The sequence below is a fragment of the Drepanopeziza brunnea genome, assembly GCF_022702325.1.
Source record: "Drepanopeziza brunnea f. sp. 'multigermtubi' strain 214-2 chromosome Unknown ctg7, whole genome shotgun sequence".
Lineage (NCBI taxonomy): Eukaryota > Fungi > Ascomycota > Leotiomycetes > Helotiales > Drepanopezizaceae > Drepanopeziza > Drepanopeziza brunnea.
Genome location: NW_027094070.1, coordinates 407,002 through 427,261, shown reverse-complemented (window position 1 = coordinate 427,261; position 20,260 = coordinate 407,002). Strand labels below are relative to the sequence as shown.

The window sequence follows — 20,260 nt, the reverse complement described above, 5'->3', positions numbered from 1 at the left end:
AGAGGAGGAAGAGGAGGAAGAGGAGGAAGAGGAGGAAGAGGAGGAAGAGGAGGAAGAGGAGGAAGAGGAGGAAGAGGAGGAAGAGGAGGAAGAGGAGGAAGAGGGGGTCAAGACGAGGCGTGGGCATGAGGGAAAATTCATGTTGGTGCCATGTAAGATTGTCTCTATGAGAGAAAAAAAAGGGGGGGGGGGGGGGGGGGGGGGGTGGGGTTGGATGGGGACTGATTGATAGATAACACTTAGACCGACCGTTGCGAAAGAGTGGGAGAGAGCTTGTTTCAAAAAAAGAATCTTATAAGTTGACGATGAGGATTGTTGCCCGGCGTTGAGAACTGGGCTGGGAGAAAAGCGCTTCACTGGTGGCCAATTTGGAGGAATAACCATGCGCCAATAAGGCAAGCTGTCGATTACTCTCAGTTATACCGGTATCAGATTCTAATACAAGGAGATTTGTAGACGGCCAAGATATTTCGCGAACAGGAAGGGGGTAACAGTAAGAAACTTGTAGATGTGATGTCGTCGATATATATTCCGAGATCTACCGATAACCAGATGCCACAGACATCTTCAGCATCTCGATATGCCGCCATAACCCAATCTACCACATTTCCGCTAGGTTTCCAACGTCTTGAATGCGACCATGTTCCGATCGGCTGCACCGACACGCGATAGAGAGATCAAATCCCAATACCAGTCCCAAGCAGTACCGAATCCCATGTCGTCTCAAGTCAGCCAACCTTCAATGCCCAGCCCCGTTCCCATCAATATTCACACCCTGAACCCCACCCGCACCCTCAAGTACCACCACCTCTTGGTCCAGTCTCCCATCGTCCATCTTCATGCCCACACCGCTCCTCACACACAGCACCACAACACCCAGCAGGAAAACCAACAAGGTGAAGAGCGCCACCACCTCAACCATCAGCCGTCTCCTCAGTCTCTTCTCAAGGACATGATTCTCCATGAGCCCCGAACCTGCTTCGTGAAACCGCATCCCGGCTAGCAATCCGTCTTCCGTTTCGGCGTCGTCCGCGTGGATAGCGTCTAGACGCCTCCGCTGACTGAGATTGGCTTTCGGGGTCCCGGGAATCCGAGGAATGGTTGACCACCAGGGCTTAGAGCTCCCTGAGAAGTTCTTGGTCGAGGTTTGTGGTTGCAGTTGCGATTGAGCAGGATCTTGAATTTGCGACTGGAAGTATGATTTTTGTGTGAGGTGTAAAGGTTTCTTGGTGGTTTTGGTGCTCGATGTTGCGGAGGGAGGAGAGAAAGATGAAGAGGATGTGGGTGATTTTGGTGAGTAGGATCCGTGGAATGGCGAAGGGAGGTTGAGGAATGAGATGTCTAGGGAGGGCCGTGAGTCAGCGGGTTCGGCCGACTCCATGATCCGAGATTGGATTTTCGAGGAGCGAAAAGGCATAGTGAAGTCAACAGAGGAGAGACCGAAAGGTGTACTGAGTTCACGAGGAGGACTCGGAATACATAATTTTCGAATTGGAGGAGTTCCATAGTTCCTTTGTTCGACGAGCATGCAACGATTGCGAATTTGTGGCCCATAAAGAGACATTCGGGGAACAAAGAAGGGACCTCGTCGAAGATTTAATTTCTTCCAGATGAGCTTGTAGAGCTGCAATCGGTAGAGATGGCGAATTGGGTATCTCGATTTCTCGCCACACGTGACCATCTATTTACTCGCAACGCCCCCCGCAAGCGAATAGATGTTGTCTGAGGAGTTAATATGGTGCCAGCCCGGATACTCAAGCTGTGATCCGTTTCGTTTCAATAGCTCCCCTCGCCCACTCCTCCCTCTTCTCATCCAAGTACTCCCCCTTCTCAACCCACCGCGTCTCCAACCACTTCGCCAGCTCCTCATCCGTCTCCGGCAAATCCTCCACAGCAAATCTCCTGAGATGCACATGGAATTTATATCCTCTCTTCGAGCTCAAACCCCCGCAGCTAAGACTTTCCCATATCGTGGGCGCCTCCAGGAATTTATTATTCTGTTCGTAGGCGATCGTCATGTCGTACACGGCTTTTACATGCTTCGCCTTCCTCAGGTGTTGGACTGTTGTCACGAAGCCTTTGGTACGGGGATAGAGTAAGTGCTTCGGGATGGGACGGTTGTTGGCTTTACACCATTCTCTGGCTTGCTCTGCCTTCTGGGGCGTATAGCGGGTGGCTTCGCTGAAGCTGATGAGCCCTGCTATAGCATCAGCACCTTTTCTGGGGGGTGTTTTTTTTGCTCCTTTTCTTTCAATGCGAAGCGAGACTTGAGGGACTTGACGTACAGGTTGGCCACTTCCGCACCGTAATGCCCGCAAAGACTCTGTCCAGCTCCTTCTTATCTTTTGTCCACTGCCTACTCACCATCGGCATACCCATAGCCCAGATCCCCCACCCCAGCAATGGCACCCAGCGCAACTCAATTTTGGCAAACCACCTACACCTGCTCAGCATGCCGGCGCGAATGGCCAGGGCTTGTATCATGTAGAAGTCTGTCCAGCTAACATGGTTGGCAATCACGATCGCGGACTCGTTTGCAGGTACGGGCAGGCCGGAGAAAGTGATGATGCCGCCGTTGAAGATTTCGAAGATGAACTGGATCCAGATCCAGATGGTGGAGGCTACGAGCGAGGAGGCGTTGTAGACCAAGTCTGGGAAGATGGCGGAGAGAGGGAGGAGGAGAGACAAGATGCAGTCCATGACAACGAGGGAGAGAGCCCAGGGGAGGACGATGACGACGCCCCGAAGGGAAGTGAAGATATTCCCGCTCAAAGACATGGTTGTTGGACGATTGATGTCTGAGGAGTGGGAGAGGAAGAGGGAGAGGAAGAGGGAGAGGGAGGGGGAGAGGGAGGAGACGGGCGGACGGGCGGACGGGGAGAAAGGGGAGCGAAGGAAAAGAGAGGAGTGATAGCGAACAGAAACAGAACGGGACAATGGCGGTCAAGCTTTTCCTATACTGAACTCTGTACGGTAATCGGGTACGGGTAATGTAGCAAGCTTTCGGAGAAATCCTGCACGGCACCGCACCGCTCTCGGGATGCACTGTGCAGCCGCCCCACTGGAGTGGAGAGTCGAGACCTTTTGGCTTTTGCGGGCAAGGTTTGCAAGACGGCTTTACAGTATAAGTACCGATAGGTAGTTGTAGTAACAAGTACGACTCTGTCTCTCCATATGCAACGTCGGCATTGTCATCCTGTCCTATGGATAGGTGTATATGGCTTGTTCAGCGGGACATGGGCGAAGTACAGATGAATGAGTAGGTACATGCTGGCTGGTGAGTGGTAGTACGTACACGTACACGTACGCCTACACCTACACCTACACCTGCCCCTACACAGCCAGCCAAGCTGAAAAAGGAAGAGAATAACAACAATAAAAACAATAACAACAACAACAACAACAACAACAACGGCAACAAGATCACCAAGGCATAAATCGGGCCCGAGTCTTCCACATCGGTCTTTTCCCTTGGATCACACCTCTTCTCGTCCTGTATTGGTTATACGTCCATTAACTGCCCCGGAAAGTGATAAACACGAACAAGCTCATGCTAGTAGATCAAGATTCAAGTTGCCGGCCGCATTTTTGGTGGATACTTGTCGGTCCGTCAACATCCGCCGTACTGAACCTTCTCTCCCCTCCGCCCCTTCACCTCCACCATTGCTAGCCAGACAGACTCTCGGAGCCCGCAATCAGACTAGAGAGCTGCCCTCTTCCAGCTATCTTCGTATTCCTATACGCTCTCCCCGCCAGCTTCGGACCGCCACTGCGAGCTGCCAATTCGTCAAAACTCCGAAACCCCGAACCCCGAACCCGAACGACCTTCAGGGCAGCTGTGAGGACGGACTACAAGCGTGCCCGAGCGACAGTTCAAATACCCATCTACCCCGCCGCAAGACCGCGCCACTTCGGCATCGCTACTCAGTATTGCTTAGGAGTCTAGGAGTCTAGGGCATTTGTGAGAACGGTCCCAGTGTGGTTTTAACCCCAGGGCAAGTCCTGCACCACATCCCCATCGCAGCATCGAGATTAGAGCACAGGCAACTCAGCGATACAAGCAAGCAAGCAAGCAATCAAGCAAGCAGAGATGGCTAATTATGACCAACAGCCCGTTAAATTCGAATATCCAGAAAGTGCTGCCTCGTCACCGGGATTCCTCGCCATGTCCGCCGCGTCTCCGGTCGAGCAGTATGGCAACAAATCTGTGGGGAGCGCGTATGGGAGTGGGCAGTCAGATGGTGGCAAGAGCCCACTATCCATGAGTTTGGGATTTCTGAAGAGTTTGACGGAAAAGAAAAACACTAGAGGTCAGTGGATATTATCTACGGTGAAGGACGCGCTTGACTGACGGCCATACAGTGGATGGGCAACCACCGAAACGAAGAGGGCCAAAGCCGGATAGCAAACCTGCACTGACCAGGAGGCAAGAGCTGAATAGGCAGGCACAACGGTAAGCGAATACAGGTTGGCCGCTCCCGATTTTTTTTTCGCTGACAAACTGTAGAACGCACCGCGAGCGGAAAGAGCTATATATCAAAGCCCTCGAGGAAGAAGTCCTACGGCTCAAGGAGAACTTCAGCTTAGTCTCCCGCGACAAAGAGACATTGGCCGAAGAAAACAGACAGCTGAAGCAGCTCCTCGCCCAACACGGTATCCCCTGGAACGGCACTGGTGGTGTTGACGAGCTGGCGCGGCATAACAGTCCCGGCTATACATCGAGCAGTAGCATCTCCGGCAGCTACGCGCCCTGCTCATCGCAGGCCTGTAGTCCTCTACCACTCACGAACTATAATCCCAACATGTCGCCTCCAAATGGGATGAACGGTCACCACACGACGCAACAGCCCGTCCAGCAGGTTGTGGACTATGATCAGGCAGGCATAGACTTCGTCTTAACGTACGCCAACCATCCGTCTAAAGCGTACATGTCGCCTCCCCCAAACTAACTCCTCTTCCTCCCGGGCATAGGCTCGAAAGACCGTGTATGGACCACATTCAAATTCTCGTCGAGCGAGCGGAAGACCCTGAAGGCGGCCCGTGTGGACATGCGTTGATGGCGAGCTGTCCACCAGCGGTACATCCGGAAGATAACCCCGAGATACCATTTGGACACGGGCCGAAGCAGATGAATGGTACGGCGCAGAAGACATGGGATCTGTCGAAATCTGATCTGGCGAATTTGCTGGACTTGAGTAAAAGGCTCAATTTGGATGGGGAAATTACGCCTGTAATGGCTTGGGGAATGGTCTTGGGACATCCGAGAGCTAGAGAATTCACGAGTGACGACTTCAGGACAGTATGCTTGGAGCTCGGGGGAAAAGTAAGGTGCTACGGGTACGTGCAGAGGCTACCGGTCCCTTCGTAACATGTACTGATTGATAGCCCTAGGTTCGGAGCTGTTCTGGAAGAGTTCGAGGTTCGGGATGCATTGGAAAGCGTACTGTATACAAAGCCTGATACGAGCTTGGCATATTGACAGGATCTGCATGGAATTCCTCTTGTTTGTATTATAGGACAGGCGTACAGATTGATACCTTGGGGGTGCTAGCGTAACCATCTACACAGAGTAAGATTTTACTCAACACTGCCAACACTTCACTTCATTGGAGATCAACCTGCACCAGATTGGTCCAGGTCTTTACACCGCAAGTGACCATTTAAAGTCACGTGCTGTGCTGTGATAGTGGGGCGGGGCACACATCGAAATTTATTTATCACCAAACCGGCGCTCGAGCCCCACGCACTCATCACCACCATCCAAACCGTGGCAATCATGACGCCTGTATCGCTCACAGATATCATTGCCTCCCTCCCAAATGATGATTCCTGGGGTCCTCCTACTTCCACGGAGACCACCCTGAATGGCGTTCCCTATGCCCCATACTCGAAAGGCGACAAGCTGGGTCGCATGGCGGACTGGACCACTGAGGGCAAAGACGGACGCGATGGCCGAGGTGGGAGACAACAATACAACAGAAACTACAGAGGTCTGGATTTTTACCTCAATATATTGCCATTTATCTGCCACCTTTGAGTAGCATATACGGGGAGGGGCATTTGCTAACTCCTAGACAGATCAGCAAGTCTACGGTGCCGGCACATCTTCTCTTTTCGCTGTCCAACTCGCCGAAGACGAATCATCCTTCTCCGTCGTCAGCAACACTCGCGATTCGACAAAGACCAGATTTGGACGGGGTGGAACCTTCGCAAGAGGACGGGGTCAGCGGGGTGGACGAGGAGATGCCAGAGGTGGCCGAGGGCAATTTCAAAGAGTCGGAGGACGGGGTGGCCAACAAAGCTACAACAACTACGATCAGCGAGTAGGCCGTGGAGGCGCGCGCGGTGGACGGAGATTTGGCTGGAAGGACTACGATAAGCCGCAGCGCAACCGCGATGCGTCGGTTAACATCAAGTCTGACTGGAAGATGCTGGAGGAGATTGACTTCAACCGCCTGGCCAAGCTGAACCTGGATACGGACGATGGAGAGGATATCAAGAGCTACGGTTTCCTCTACTACTACGACCGCTCGTTCGACAAGCAGCCTGTCAAGTCTTCTGAGCGCAAGCTCAATGTTGTGGACCGCGCTGCCTATAATGTGACCACCTCGTTGGACCCTATCATTCAAGACTTCGCTGCCAATGACGAAGCCACAATTTTCGCTACCGACAGCATTCTCTCCATGCTCATGTGCTCTCCTCGATCTGTCTACCCCTGGGATATTGTAATTGTACGACAAGGCAACAAGGTTTTCCTCGACAAGCGAGACAATGCTACTTTGGACATGGTCACGGTCAACGAGAATGCTGCTGATGCGCCAATGGATGCGTCAGAGGGAAGTAAGGATGCTATCAACCAACCCAGCGCCCTGGCCGATGAGGCTACTTACATCAACCACAACTTCGCCAACCAAGTCATGATCGAGAACGAGAACCAAAAGGTAGTCATGGACGAAAGCAACCCCTTCCACGACCCCGACTCCTCCGAGCCAGCCGCCAGTAAGGTCTACAAGTACCGCAAATTTGATTTGTCGCTCAACGACGAGGACCCAGTGCACTTGATTGTCCGAACTGAGATTGACGCTGTTCAAAAGAATGCTATCAGCGGCGAAGATCAATTCTTGACGGTCAAGGCTATGAACGAGTTCGATCACAAGGCGCAAGGAAGCGGTGGAGCGCTAGACTGGAGAACGAAGTTGGTTGGACAGCGAGGTGCCGTTGTTGCTACTGAGATGAAGAACAACAGTTGCAAGCTCGCCCGTTGGACTGTGCAGAGTATCATGGCCAAGGCAGATGTGATGAAGCTCGGGTATGTCGACCCACATAAATCCTGACGTTCCACATATCTTTCCCCAACCCTCAAGTACACCACGCTGACAGGACTGATTAGATTCGTCTCCCGCGCCAACCCCAAGACCAACGACAAGCACGTCATCCTCGGTGTCGTCGGCTGGAAGCCCCGTGACTTTGCTCAGCAAATGAACCTCTCCCTCTCCAACGGCTGGGGTATCGTCCGCACGATTGCCGACATGTGTCTCCAGCGCGAGGAGGGCAAGTATGTGCTGGTCAAAGATCCGAACAAGCAGATTCTGCGCTTGTACGAGGTACCTGCAGATAGCTTCGAGGATGACGGCGAGGTCGAGCTCATTGAGGAAGCTGACGAGAGTGATGAGTAGAGTTTGGGTTGTCGTTTGTGTTGATGAACGGAAAAGCAATGCTTTTGAATGGACAATCTATCCTTGCGGGGGGTGCCGGGGATGTCGGGGAACGGAGTTAAGAGTAATGCATAGGCTGCTAGACGGAAAATCGAAGCCTCGCTTATGATCTCTCGAGTCCAACTTTGACTTTAGAGCTGCTTCCAGGCCGCTGTGTGCCTCAGTACCCAATGAGATGATCCACTTTGTTTACCTAGCACGCAGATTTCACACTTGTGACTCCGAGAAGAGATCTCTACATCTTAGCGTCTTCATAAGCATGCCGCACAAGCTTCCCTCCTCGTAACCTCGGTCAGGAGTCCGAAATGAAATCTAGCATCAACCTTCCCCTTACGCCTCTTCTTTTTTCCTCCATGAACCCTGTACTTATCAACCGCGGCACGAGTGGAGTGGACCGGCCCGCGCCGATACTCTCGCCGGTCTGGTCCGATTCGACGATGACAAAATTTCAAGGCACGCCAGCAGTTTCAGATTCGTTGCTGGTTTCACGCGCCAAAGATGAGGTGGCGCTTACCGTTTGACTGGCTGGTGCTGCGTGGAAATTTAACAGGATTCGATTTTGATATATATATATATATATATATATATATATAAATGTGTGTGTATACATATTATTATTATTATCGACCTTTGGTTTTGCTGATGCTGATTGATGCTGCTTGATGCTGATATTTCATTTGTTCGATATAGCTTGAGTTGGTCCTTCAGCCTAGGACGGAAGTCACGCCTGATCATCCTGGATAAGCGCGGTGGTCATTTATTCGCTCGGCCTTGATTCTTGACATCTGAATCCGAGCATCTGTCTTGCGGTGCGGGATGCTCTCGATTGTTATTCTACCGGATGGGAAATCCATGGGAGTGGTCTGTTCGACTCGGGTTTTCTCATTTTGCATCTTGGCCTCTATTTTTTCTTATGGAAGTTGCTGGCTTCTGCACCAAGTTGGAGAGTGGCGGACGATTTGCTGCGTCCCTCCCTGTTGGCTGTAGCCTAGTTGGAACTCTTCCGTACTGTGGGATCTAGAGCGGGAATGCTACGTAGAGGCAGACCAAGTCTGTCTTGAGGCTGTATGTTCGGCTTTAGCTAGCTCGGCTTTAATAGCGTTACGGTCGCGTGGACGGGGTAGCTGTCGGGACTGAGACTTCTGATCTTGGTGGAGGTGCCGATAGCTTTGGTCTGCATCCTCATATTCAACGTCACGGACTTTTGTCTCGGTCTCGTCGCTGGGTCATCGAAAGGGCCTGGCACCAACTTCGGGTTTGAGTACTGCGGCGTGTCGTTTGGCACACTTGCTCTCTCCGGCTCTCCTGCACATGTCTCCTGGTGTTTTGTATCACCACTTGATACAGATTATGGAGGGAATCGGGCGCGCACATGACTACTAGAGCAAGGGGCGGTGGGGGGGCTCTTTTCATTGGGAATTTGAGAATCGAAATGCAAATTATTTTTCAAAGTCAACGCGATCGATCGTCTCTCCATTTTCTCCTCGACGAAGCTTCTGCTAGACTCACCAACTTCTGTCGCCTATTCTGATGATGCGCATTCATGTCTGGGTGAAGCTGCTGGCATGAAGAGAAGAAGACCCGGCACACTTGTACACAGAGAATTTGCGATGTAACAACTAGACGTGAACCGCTACAAGTCGCCAGCAGAAAAAGATAGCTATCGTAGATTATATGCAATCAGCTGTGTAAGTCTTCACATCAATAGTCCTGAGTCCTGACCGAACGCTCAGTTCTGTGCAAGGTCTCATCGGCTCTATGTCCAGACCCATTTTGTACATAATATTAGACCAAGATATTTAGCGAGAGTGGAATAAATGTGTGTGGGGGGGGGGGGGGGGGGGGGGTTAAATAATATCTTATACGCATAAGCTCTTTAGAATATGATTTCTCAATTTGAGATTGATTAGACACACGATGTTTAACTGGGTTGACCGATCTATTCTTTCGGTTTTTTTTTTTTTTTTTTTTTTTTTTTTTTTTTTTTTGGAGTCGGATGCTATCAATTCATGAAAAGTGACCAGAGGAGTGTAACGCGGCTACTACCTAGGTAGGTGGGAAGGCTTCATTCATTCCAAACTTTTAGCTCTACTTTTTCCTTTTTTCCCCTTTCTTTGCGTCGTCTGATTTGTGGGTATAAGACAGCGGGTGGGAGAATATGTATGGAGATGAGATATGACCGAGTGAGTGATCTAAGTCGGTCGGGTTTTGTTGCTTGGAGTTGGCGAGACGTCCTTCCTGCTGCGATGAGAGGCATGAAGCATAAGCGAAAGCGTGGGTGTCGTGCGGCAACTTGCAAAGGAAGCTAGCTAGCTAGCTACGCAGGGCCCCCCGTTGTACTTACTTACGGCAATGGCCCGTTCCGAGACTAGGAAAGGTTGCGATCGAGTCTGATCTACGGGCATCTCAGGCGGAATTTTTGTATTCATTCCCACGCCATCATTCTCTTCCTATGAGAGCCATGTGCTGCTGATATACTAGAAAGGTATTGAGATAAGATGTAACGTAAGAAAGGTGCGTGTATATAAACAAACAAGTACGGAGGAGCTGGGCTGGCTTTTTCAGGGGAGACACGCGGAGACGTTATTAAGGAAAGGGTAGCATAGCTATGATAATGACCAAGTCAACGATGGCATCTCGATTATGTGTAAAAATATGATGTCTGTAGATCCAGAAAGCGTTTGTTAGTCCTAGGAAAGCAGAGTTGTTGACTTTTAAGGAGAAAAGAGGTCGTGGCTAGCGAAAGTGGAGATGTTCTCGGAACTAATAGTGGGCCTTGACGTCGCAACTTTTGGGGCCCTTCCCTAAAGTGGGCGAAAAAATTATGTCCCGCGAAAAAATTATGTCCCGCTTCAACGCCAAAAACCGCGAGAAACGTAAACACTTATATTGCTTATAACATTGCTCACAACATTGCAATAATATATATATATATATATTTAATAATGTTATTCATTCTCAATTAAGCTACGAAAATTTTATTTTACCGCGTGTCTTTTGAATTGAGTTAAAAGATGCTATAGATCGAATCGACGGCGAATCTTTTTGTTTTTTTTATTTATCTTCTTCAAGCTCTTTCTTAAGCTCTTTCTATTTAATAAATATTATGTTTATTAAAGAAAACGAAGATAAGTATTTATTTTCTTATTATCTTCGTCGTCTTTATTGATTTAAATGCAAGCTAATAGATTTTATTTAATTTAAAAGCTTTTTTTTTTTGTAAATATTTAAAAGTCGATTAAGTAAAAAGCGTCCGCGAACTTAACAAGATCATTTTCTCGAACTTTTTTTAATAAAGCAAAGCAAAGCAAAGCAAAGCAAAGTAAAGCAAAGCAAGTTAAAGCAAAGCAAAGCAAGTTAAAGCAAAGCAAAGCAAAGCAAAGTAAAGCAAAATAAAGCAAAGCAAAGCAAAGCAAAGCAAAGCAAAGCAAAGCAAAGCAAAGCAAAGCAAAGCAAAGCAAAGCAGCGCAACGAAAAAGTAAAATACTTAAGTAAATTAAAATAAATATATAATAAAGAGTATTTAAAAAAGGAAAAGCAAACACGTAAGTAAATAAATAAGTAAATACGTACGTATATATATACTATTTTAAACTTATAAGAGACTAAAGTCTTAAGAATTAAAGAAAAAAAGAAAAAAGAAAGCGAAAAAGCGAAGAATAACATCTATAATAAGCTTAGCTATTTAAATCTATTATATATATATATATATATTTTTAAAGAAAAAAGAAAAAAAGAAAAGAAAAAAAGAAAAAGAAAAGAAAAAGAAAAAGAAAAAGGAAAAAGGAAAAAAAAAAAAAAAAAAAAAAGGACAAAAAAAAAGATTTTTTTTTCCCTTTTTAATTAAGATTAAAACTAACGCTAAAAGATTTTAACTCATTTTTTTTTTAAAATATTATATTAGATTATCAACGTTTTTCGCCGTTTTTTACGCTGAAGCTTGAAGCGGGACATAATTTTTTCGCCCACTTTAGGGAAGGGCCCCAAAAGTTGCGACGTCAAGTCCCACTATTATATAAAAGCTTTTTTTGACGACGGCTTCGTCCCTCCCGTCACCACTGGAGCTGATGGGCCGGCATTTAGCTCCAGCTATTGTGTCATGCCTCAAGTCTGATATGAACATCTCAAGACTCAATAGAGTATATATACCGGGTAGACCTTCGGACTCTATCGATTTAGGTTGTATGTGTCTACCTATTTCGACGGCCTTATTCCAAAGCCCAGTATGCGTATGAGGAGGTCAAGGGTTTGAGGTGAGTTATGAAATCCGATGGAATTGATAATGCCCCAGACCCATTTGATGGCACGTGATGCTGCAGCAGACAAAACTTGACTATTGCTTCACGTGATGCGAGCAATAATTCACATAATGGCCCCACTTTCTATTCACACCAGAGAGGTTATGGCAGTGGATCCAGTCTCCGTAAGTGATTCCCCGTTTGCCCTTTCCGGACTCGGGGCTTGGCAAATCAAGCGAGAAGTGCATCCTACTTTTCTTTTAAGTACCGTTACTTACCATCTCATCTTAGACCAGCTTAACAATCTCGACACAACCAAAGCCGACTACCTCAACAGGCTCCAGTCACCTCTCTCTCTCTCTCTCTCTCTACTTCAGGAGCAGAAATAACATCGACACGTGATCCATACTTGGCACCAAAGCGATCGCGACGACAACCCCACCCACAACCCAGCAGCCTATTACCACCCCTCGGACCCCGCCATCATGCTTCCCATATTACCACGACGCCAATACTCATCGGAGTGCCTCGAACAAGATGTTCAGCATTGGATTGCGTGCGACAATACAGCCTACCCAAGATCAAAACCCCGAACTGCTACAACCCCGGTCAATTCGACTGTACAAGAGACTCAAGATAGTATGCAGAGGTGTCATGGAGACAGCTTAATCACTCCAAGCTAACCTTCGACGTAGAAGACGAGGTTTTGAAATCATTCGCCCTCTTCCGAAAGTTACCAATCGAACTCCAAAGACTGATTTTCAAGGCTGCTATACTCCCTCGATACGTTGTGCCCTTCGAAAACCGTCCCTTTGGTTGTACGCATATGGAGGAGGAAATCCTGGTGACACCTTGTATTCCACCTCTACTTCACGCCTGTCGAGTATCGAGAGACATAACACTCCGATCTTATGATGTTGTATTGCCCAAATCCATATCCCCAGCAAGCGGCCCTGTTTACTTCAATCCCGCACTTGATACCCTCATAGGTTATTGTATGTGGAACAGCTCGTCAGATGGATCAACTATCAACACGGGTATATCCTCTGCGTTAGATGTAAGACGTCTTCCGGAGCTGATTATTAAAAACGTGCGACGCCTCGCCATTGGTATATTATCATTCAACATCATCGGCGAAGACGAGTGGCTCCCCAGAGCCTTGCAGCACCAAGAGAGCGAGAAAATTTACTCGCATCTCAAGAGGTTCGAGAAGCTGGAGGTGCTATACTTGATCGTCAACGATTGTAAGCTGGGCGGTGATTCCAATCACAGTCGTTTTGTCCGCCGAGGCACACTGCCGGTGCTTGTCGAGACAGCTCCGCATTTCGACCACAAACTCTGGACGGAGTTGATTGCTAAGGGCAAGGAGTCTCATCCAGACTGGAAAGTACCAGAAATCAGAGACGCGCGGCTAGAATGGGTCTGACACCAGCGGAGCAACCTGTACTAGTGCAACGATAGCATGACAGAGCATAACGATCGAAGGCTACAAGACAGCAAACCACCATGTGCCATAATCCTCAGCTAAAACGACACAAGTCATCATTTAGATGGCGTACAAGAATCCATCGGGGTAGCGCAGGGACTTGGAAAGACCAGGTTGGCTTAGATAATACAATGGCACAAAGTTCTTTCGGATATTTCCGATGTCAAGTGATCACAGATGCCCGTTCGCCACGAAGAATAATCGACCTGATGTCATAGAAAGAAAGATGTGCTAAGTGCTCTTGTCCGAGCCGAGTTTCCTACTTGGCAAGCTGTTACCTCTCACCGTAATCTATGCTTTTTCTCCAGCCTCGAGCCCATCCGCCTTGCTCAGCGGTCACATAAAACCTATATATAACATTCAACTTTTGCTTGACAAACTATAATCGTATGTCTGCCTTGGGAATCTGATTGATTTCCTATTCCGCATATAAAATTGAATGAATTCCCCTTGGAATATGTCCAGATCCATGAACCATATAAGTCACTGTCTGATTCACGTTGCTGCCAACTTGAATCTATACGTATTATTATTTAATATTCCATGCGGAGGTGGGTAGGGGTATTGACTAGTGACTTGCCGATGCAGTGAATCTAGGTATTGAAGTACACAAAGGAATCAGGCAGTGAATCGAAATCTAGAAGCCAAAGAGTCAGTGGAATCATTAAGGGAAGAAGTGTATATATATACTGGTCAAAAGCTCAAATGTGAACTTAAAGAATAACATCGGTCGTCGATAAAAACTATTCAGTTCCAGACTCAACTTACACAACATCGTCGGTCGTCAACAGGAACTGTTCAGTTCAAGATTTAAGCCAAACAAAATCATCAGTCTTCATTGATATTATCCAAATTAACCATGGCACCTCAAAACGACCCAGAGCCAATCCTCATCTCGACGCATGTGGACCCAGCGACGACCTCGACTCTCGATCTTTCTCCAGCACACAAGCCACTCCAACATCAATGTTCGGCAGAGTGTCTTAGCCCAGACGCCCTCACACAGTTGACCGAAGTCTCCAAGAGACTGGAAATTACAGCATCCTCTAAAGTCTCTGAAAGTGAAACCAAAACCACGGGTAAAGCTCTCTAGGACCTGCCCGACTGTCACTATGACTAACAGACACCGCAGGCACGGCTATCCGCGAGCAATGCAAAGAATTCAAACTCTTCCCCAGATTAGCTTCCGAACTCCGCTTGATGATCTGGACTGCTGCTATGGGGGTCGAGCCACGCATCGTCCTTCAGTACGCCCCTTACAAAACCAACATATTCTGGGGAATGGACGCTTGCCCTAACTTGGCGCTGGGCATCCCCGTGCTATTTCATATATGCAGCGAGGCCCGCGAGGTCGCCATCAAAGGGTACGAGTTCATCCAAGGACATGAAACTTTCTCCTCGGAAGTGGATAAAGTCATCAATGGTAAGAAGACCTGATGATGATGATGAAACATGATACGGTGATGCTAACTGAGAGCTCAAAGTCCGACGGTTTCCTCCCCCGCCAATAATCGCTGCAGCAGCGTCGTCGTCTCCTGCTGATCTCAAGTGTTTGAGTGGTGCTTTATCTAACCACCCGGCGGTAGAAGTTCCGTCCAAATCCTCCGAGTCGGGACCGAGTAATGCGGTGGCACCGAGTACGCCAGTTTCTGAATATAAATGCTGGGACACCAAGGTTTTCCTTCCGCCATTCTACTTCAACGTCGACCACGACATCTTCGTCACGATCGACTTCCACCAACCTCTGGAGGATGGGTCCACCATAGCGCTGGGTTTTCGACCCTTCCTCCCCCACCAGATCCACAAGGAGATGCGCTTCATGGCCATCACGCCGGCGTTCGGAGACTGGTTTGAAGTGGACGCGGCTGGGGTATGGAAGAAGCTGCTCGAGGAAGAGGACCCGTCGATAGACGTCTTAACTTCGAGATTTCCGGCTCTGGAGACGCTGTACGTGATCCACAAGGCAGGGAAGTTCTACACAGGCCGGCGCCCGACTCTGGTGGAGGATCTATCGGATGGAGCTCTCACTGCGGCTTGGAAGACGGTGGTGGAGGATGCTCGGAAATTGAACGGTGGTTGGAAGCCTCCGCAGATGAAGTTTGTGAGACTGGACTTTGTTTGAGTTTGGTCGCTGCTAGGTAGCGGAAGGGACGGGTCTCTTAATGCATGGGCTTGCGATGGACTTTTTTATTCTAGGCCTACACAGAATTTTCTCAAAAAGGGGGGGTTTTTTTTTTTTCCTTTTCAATATGAAGGTGTTTGTTTAGAAATGGATGCTGGACCCAGCCTTGGCGGCCGACGCGGCGATACACCCAATAATAGGTAGGATAGCTACTAGCCTCCTCGGAAGCCACCACCACGTCAAGTTATCACGTCTATAATCAAGATTTTTTTCGAACAAGTAATAACTCCTGAACTCGGTTGCATCTCTCACGTAATAAATACTCCCCCTTAATTGATTTTCGGCACCTCTTTCTTACCCTGCCCACCTTACCCGCCGCAACGAAGGCTCTTCCTCGAGCGCAGATCTTAGTCATCACAAAGACAAAAAGGCAAAAGCTGTGAGGGCAGCCAAAAAAGCCGCAGGACTTGAGTAGGAGAAAGAAGCCAGTGATAAAGTAGGTGAAGAAGTTAAATGAGATGAGATGCAATGAAGCGATAAGGGAAGATGCAAGAGAGAGCCGCGAGATTAGGTGAAGGTACTGTAAATCGATCAGTAAGGCGGCGTAGATATCTCTTTCAAACTTCTAATGCAGCAACGTTATTTTCTACGTACGCACCTGATCTTCTTAGTCCTCGCATGTATGTGCCCATCTGGTTCCGTGGCATTGGATGTAGACAGAACAGTCATCATGTGAGTGTTTACTTACTAGCGTACCTTCCTTCATTAGGGATCTGTACGGTACCTCACTAACGTAGGTAGTAAGTACCACGGTACAGGCCTAAGTATTACCCCTCGAGGGTGCCTCCAAAGTCTAGTTTCCACTTTAAACCCCCTGGTTTCCCTACCCTCGAGGGGTAATACTTACGCCTGGGACGTAGTACTACTATCTACCCAGTTGTAACCCACGCTCGACAACCCTGCCTCTGCCTCGCAGCTCGAAAGTCTGAAAACAGGGCTCTGTATCATTGTATGTACCGACGAGGATGTCTTCCTCTTCTGATTAATAATGCCCGCGCTCCTCAATGCAGACATACCTGCTGCACCGCTCTGAAGACAACAACCTTCCGCTCTCCGTCCGACCAGCTAATAACCTCGATACCCCTAGGAGCCTCTCTCTCTCTCTCTCTATCTCTCCTTCGCAGAGCAACATGTTAAAAAGTTAAAAACGGGCAGAATTTCAAGCAAGAGGGAGCTGGTGGGAACGCCATCCATCCATCCATCCATCCATCCATCCATCCATTCCACTCCTGCTCCTCGAAAAGCTCCCAGCTCACAACACATCCATCTACACTTATTACAAATTTCCAAACCCTTTGCTACACAGCTCCCCCCTCAGAAACATCCGCGCCCTCTCCCCTCCTACTCTGCTATCACTGTCATTCCGAGAGGTGTGGTATTGATTACAGCTCGTAGTAGATATTATACCCGCGTCGGCTCTCTCTCTCGTAGCCTGTCGTAGCCGTCGTCAAACGACGCGCATAAGTATGTACTCTGCAAGAGTCGGCTTTCTCTTCCCGTCCGCGCGGACGGAAAGGTATGGAGTATTCTTGCAATGTGGTTGCGCTGCGATATCCCCCTCTCTGACGTATACACACACACATACACATGCACATACACATACTTATATATATACCTATATACATAACCACAAGCCGCAACGGCCTAAGAGAGAGGGACGGTGTTGTATGCAACAGCACCAGGCGTGTCAAAAACCCAGCTGGCAACACTCCGAACGCGAATGATTTCGATCTCGAAGAGAGCTTCTCCTCCTGGCACTTGCTCTGCTCTGCTTTGCTTTCAACGAGTTAAATTTCACTTCACTTTAATTCAATTCAATTCAATCCAACCCGAAAGAAGAGAGAGAGAAGACCTTTCGTGACCCAAGCGCGCGGGCGTTTCAACACGAGAACAAACGAGGGAAGGACAGGGACAGGTTGTAAAGCTTTCAAGACCACTTCACATCAGTAATCAACGGACGACTGAGAATACAACCCAACACAACAGTATCTACCTACCCACCCTGCTCAAGCAGCTCCCACTACTGACTATCCTCGGGGGCGGAAAATATATATATATATATATATATATATATAGTACGTGAGCGACAGAACATCGCCAATCCAATAAGTAATACCATACATATACCCTTGAGGCTCGATTCGAGCAGTTGCACCCACCACGCACGGTACCAGGGTGTATCATATCAATCAAGAACCGAATGAACAGATCCCGGGGGGTGTTTTTTTTTTTTCCTGATCCCGTGCTCTTTCTCTTTCTCTTCTCTCTACCCTACCTGTATCCGAAGGAGGAAAATTTGTAACCATTGAAACCCCCCCCCCCGTCCCCTCCCCGAAAAAGAAGATGAAAAAAACAAAACAAAAAATTTCTGGAGCATGAAAGCATCTTGCTCAGTAATACCTGATTACGACTTTGGCCCAGGTGTCTGAATCTGAATCCGAATCTGAATCTAGGAGACGTATGTAACAAGGCTCAATCGAGCAAAACATGCAGTTATACTCGTATCGGTGACCCGTAAACGTTGTGACGGATTCCGACGAAGGTACTGCCGCTCATAAGCTCATTTCTTGGTAGGGTCAGCTTCTTGAGTGTGTACCACTCACTGACACCGGGTATGTAGGCAATGGCGCTGCGCACTGCGAGCAAGACATGTATGTATATCGCCTAGGAGGCGGCTCGCTGTCTGCTTCATATCAGAAACATAGGTAGCAGACGTCATCTGAAAAGAGCTGGGATATCACACACCTCCCGGACGGGCGGAGGCGCCGGTCTGTCTGTCGGTCTGAGATCAACATTGAAAAGTAAAACAATCCAGAGTTTTCTCGCTTACACGGACCGGTACTGGTACTGGTACTGGTACTTGTACTTGTAGACTCCAACGAAGCGGTCAAGCAGCCGCTAAGCGGTTCGAACGATCGAGTGGTAGCAATCGTGTTGGCGAGGCTAAAGCTGCATTGCTTGCTGCATGCCCATGCTCTGCCCATGCTATACCCATACCATACCGTGCCGTCCCGTCCCTCCACAGCAGCTGCCGCCGCGCGTGCGGGGTTGAAGGTTGAAACTTGGCTACCCCACGAGTGTCTATGCCGGTATCGGGGGGCTCAGAGATGGTGTCTGTGTCTGAGCTGGAAATTACAATTTACCACCCAAAAGTCTAGGAAGCCGAGACAAGACACGGGATGGAGTCAGATGACGAGAGAAAAGCTAGTGAGCGGCATTCGTTGCTTTACTTACCTACCGTATTCGCCTGGCGCTTGCTTTAGAGAATCGAGACGCAGCACAGCACTGCAGCAGAGACGAGAAGCGAGAGAACTAGAGCCCAAGGTAGCAGTCTCAACCAATCAAAGACTTCACGCCTAATAGACCGGCGAATTGAGTAGTCAGGAGGTCTGAATCGGAAGACTCTCCTCCGGTGCTGCCAACCCTTGTCTGAAGCAGAGCCAGCAGTGTAACAATCAATAGGATAAGTATAGGACAAGAACTCGGAATCGCGACAATAGCAACGACACAACGACACAACCACACAACTACACAAGCCCGGAATTTCTAGATAGACGTCAAGACCTCGTGTGCCATGGGTAAGGCCCGTACACGTGACCCGTCATGCAATAGGCGGCGTCAGGTCAGCAGACACCTCTCCACATTTCGGGTTGCAGGTCTCTGCATCCGCGGGGTCGGGCGCTGGTAAGTACTGTACTGTACCTAGCTATGACTCGGCTTGCACGGAGTCTGATTTGAAACGAGATTGCCAGCGAACCTTTCGACGGGGGCGTCTCTGCTTGTTGCGTGGAGGGCTGGCTACAGCGTACCTACCGGTATAAGGATGTCTCTTCTGATTGATCACCCCATACTGCTGGCCATGGCAGCGAAGTGGCACCTGGTCGCGGGAGCAGGGCGTTGTTGTGTTATCGTGTTACCGTGTTACCGTGTTACCGTGGTACCGTGTTACCGTGTTACCGTGGTACCATGGTACCATGGTACCGTGTTTGGCTGGGGGAACCGGAGACGCTGCCTGCCGACTCGACTGCGAGCGGAGAATTAGTGAGGGTGTGTCGGACTGGGAAGCCGCAGACAGGTTTTGGGGGGTCCTTGGTACCTCCTGGTTTGCCGGGTGGGACTATTTACCCAACATGCTTGCGGTGTTGGATCTGGGTAGGTGCAGCGTGGGGTAGACCGAGTCTTGACGATCCTACTCCGTACGTTGAGGCTGGTTGGTCTACGGACGTGACCGAGCGATTGGGTAAAGTCAGCGGTGTGATGGAGAGGTTATCCCAGTGAGCCTTGCTGCCGCTGCCAGGGTCGTGGCACGGGGAAATCCGCATGAGACGCGTTCGTTGCTAAGAACATTTCGATAGTAGTAGATGTCGTAGGAGTGGTCCCAGTCCCAGCCCCAGACCCGAGGGTTGTCAAGATAAACAAATAGTACGCGCATTATAGCGAGGGGTCGCTGCTGCCCTGTGGGGGCCAACGTCGGACCCTTGCTGGTCCGACGTTACATTGCAAGAGGCGAGGGCCAGGGAGAGCATCACTGGCTGGCTGCATTGCATTGGAAGGTCAAGGTGGGATAAAAGTGATGCGGTAGCCAGCTTTGTTGACATACTGGTCGCTTGGTGATACCCCATGCCGATGGGATTGAGTA

General features: G+C 49.0%; 6 protein-coding genes across 6 annotated transcripts; 4 read left to right on the top strand and 2 right to left on the bottom strand.

The window, feature by feature from the left end:
• Positions 1–739: 739 nt before the first annotated feature.
• L3040_004667 (uncharacterized protein) lies at positions 740–1,381 on the bottom strand (the record flags this gene model as incomplete). The annotated part of the gene is made up of 1 exon (XM_007287989.2): positions 740–1,381. One exon carries the CDS (start codon positions 1,379–1,381, stop codon positions 740–742), a length of 642 nt encoding a protein of 213 aa, XP_007288051.2.
• A 373-nt stretch (positions 1,382–1,754) lies between these two features.
• On the bottom strand, positions 1,755–2,778 carry L3040_004666 (uncharacterized protein; the record flags this gene model as incomplete). The annotated part of the gene is made up of 2 exons (XM_007287988.2): positions 1,755–2,197; positions 2,286–2,778. 2 exons carry the CDS (start codon positions 2,776–2,778, stop codon positions 1,755–1,757), a joined length of 936 nt encoding a protein of 311 aa, XP_007288050.2.
• Positions 2,779–4,165: 1,387 nt separating this feature from the next.
• L3040_004665 (uncharacterized protein) lies at positions 4,166–5,479 on the top strand (the record flags this gene model as incomplete). The annotated part of the gene is made up of 5 exons (XM_007287987.2): positions 4,166–4,310; positions 4,363–4,453; positions 4,508–4,900; positions 4,972–5,337; positions 5,392–5,479. 5 exons carry the CDS (start codon positions 4,166–4,168, stop codon positions 5,477–5,479), a joined length of 1,083 nt encoding a protein of 360 aa, XP_007288049.2.
• Positions 5,480–5,776: 297 nt separating this feature from the next.
• Positions 5,777–7,676, top strand: L3040_004664 (uncharacterized protein; the record flags this gene model as incomplete). Its single annotated transcript, XM_066156282.1, has 3 exons — positions 5,777–5,990; positions 6,079–7,309; positions 7,391–7,676. 3 exons carry the CDS (start codon positions 5,777–5,779, stop codon positions 7,674–7,676), a joined length of 1,731 nt encoding a protein of 576 aa, XP_066011702.1.
• Positions 7,677–12,438: 4,762 nt separating this feature from the next.
• L3040_004663 (uncharacterized protein) lies at positions 12,439–13,379 on the top strand (the record flags this gene model as incomplete). Its single annotated transcript, XM_007287985.1, has 2 exons — positions 12,439–12,592; positions 12,649–13,379. The coding sequence occupies 2 exons, from the start codon at positions 12,439–12,441 to the stop codon at positions 13,377–13,379; spliced, it is 885 nt and encodes a 294-aa protein (XP_007288047.1).
• A 919-nt stretch (positions 13,380–14,298) lies between these two features.
• L3040_004662 (uncharacterized protein) lies at positions 14,299–15,561 on the top strand (the record flags this gene model as incomplete). The annotated part of the gene is made up of 3 exons (XM_007287984.2): positions 14,299–14,518; positions 14,572–14,862; positions 14,924–15,561. 3 exons carry the CDS (start codon positions 14,299–14,301, stop codon positions 15,559–15,561), a joined length of 1,149 nt encoding a protein of 382 aa, XP_007288046.2.
• Positions 15,562–20,260: the final 4,699 nt, after the last annotated feature.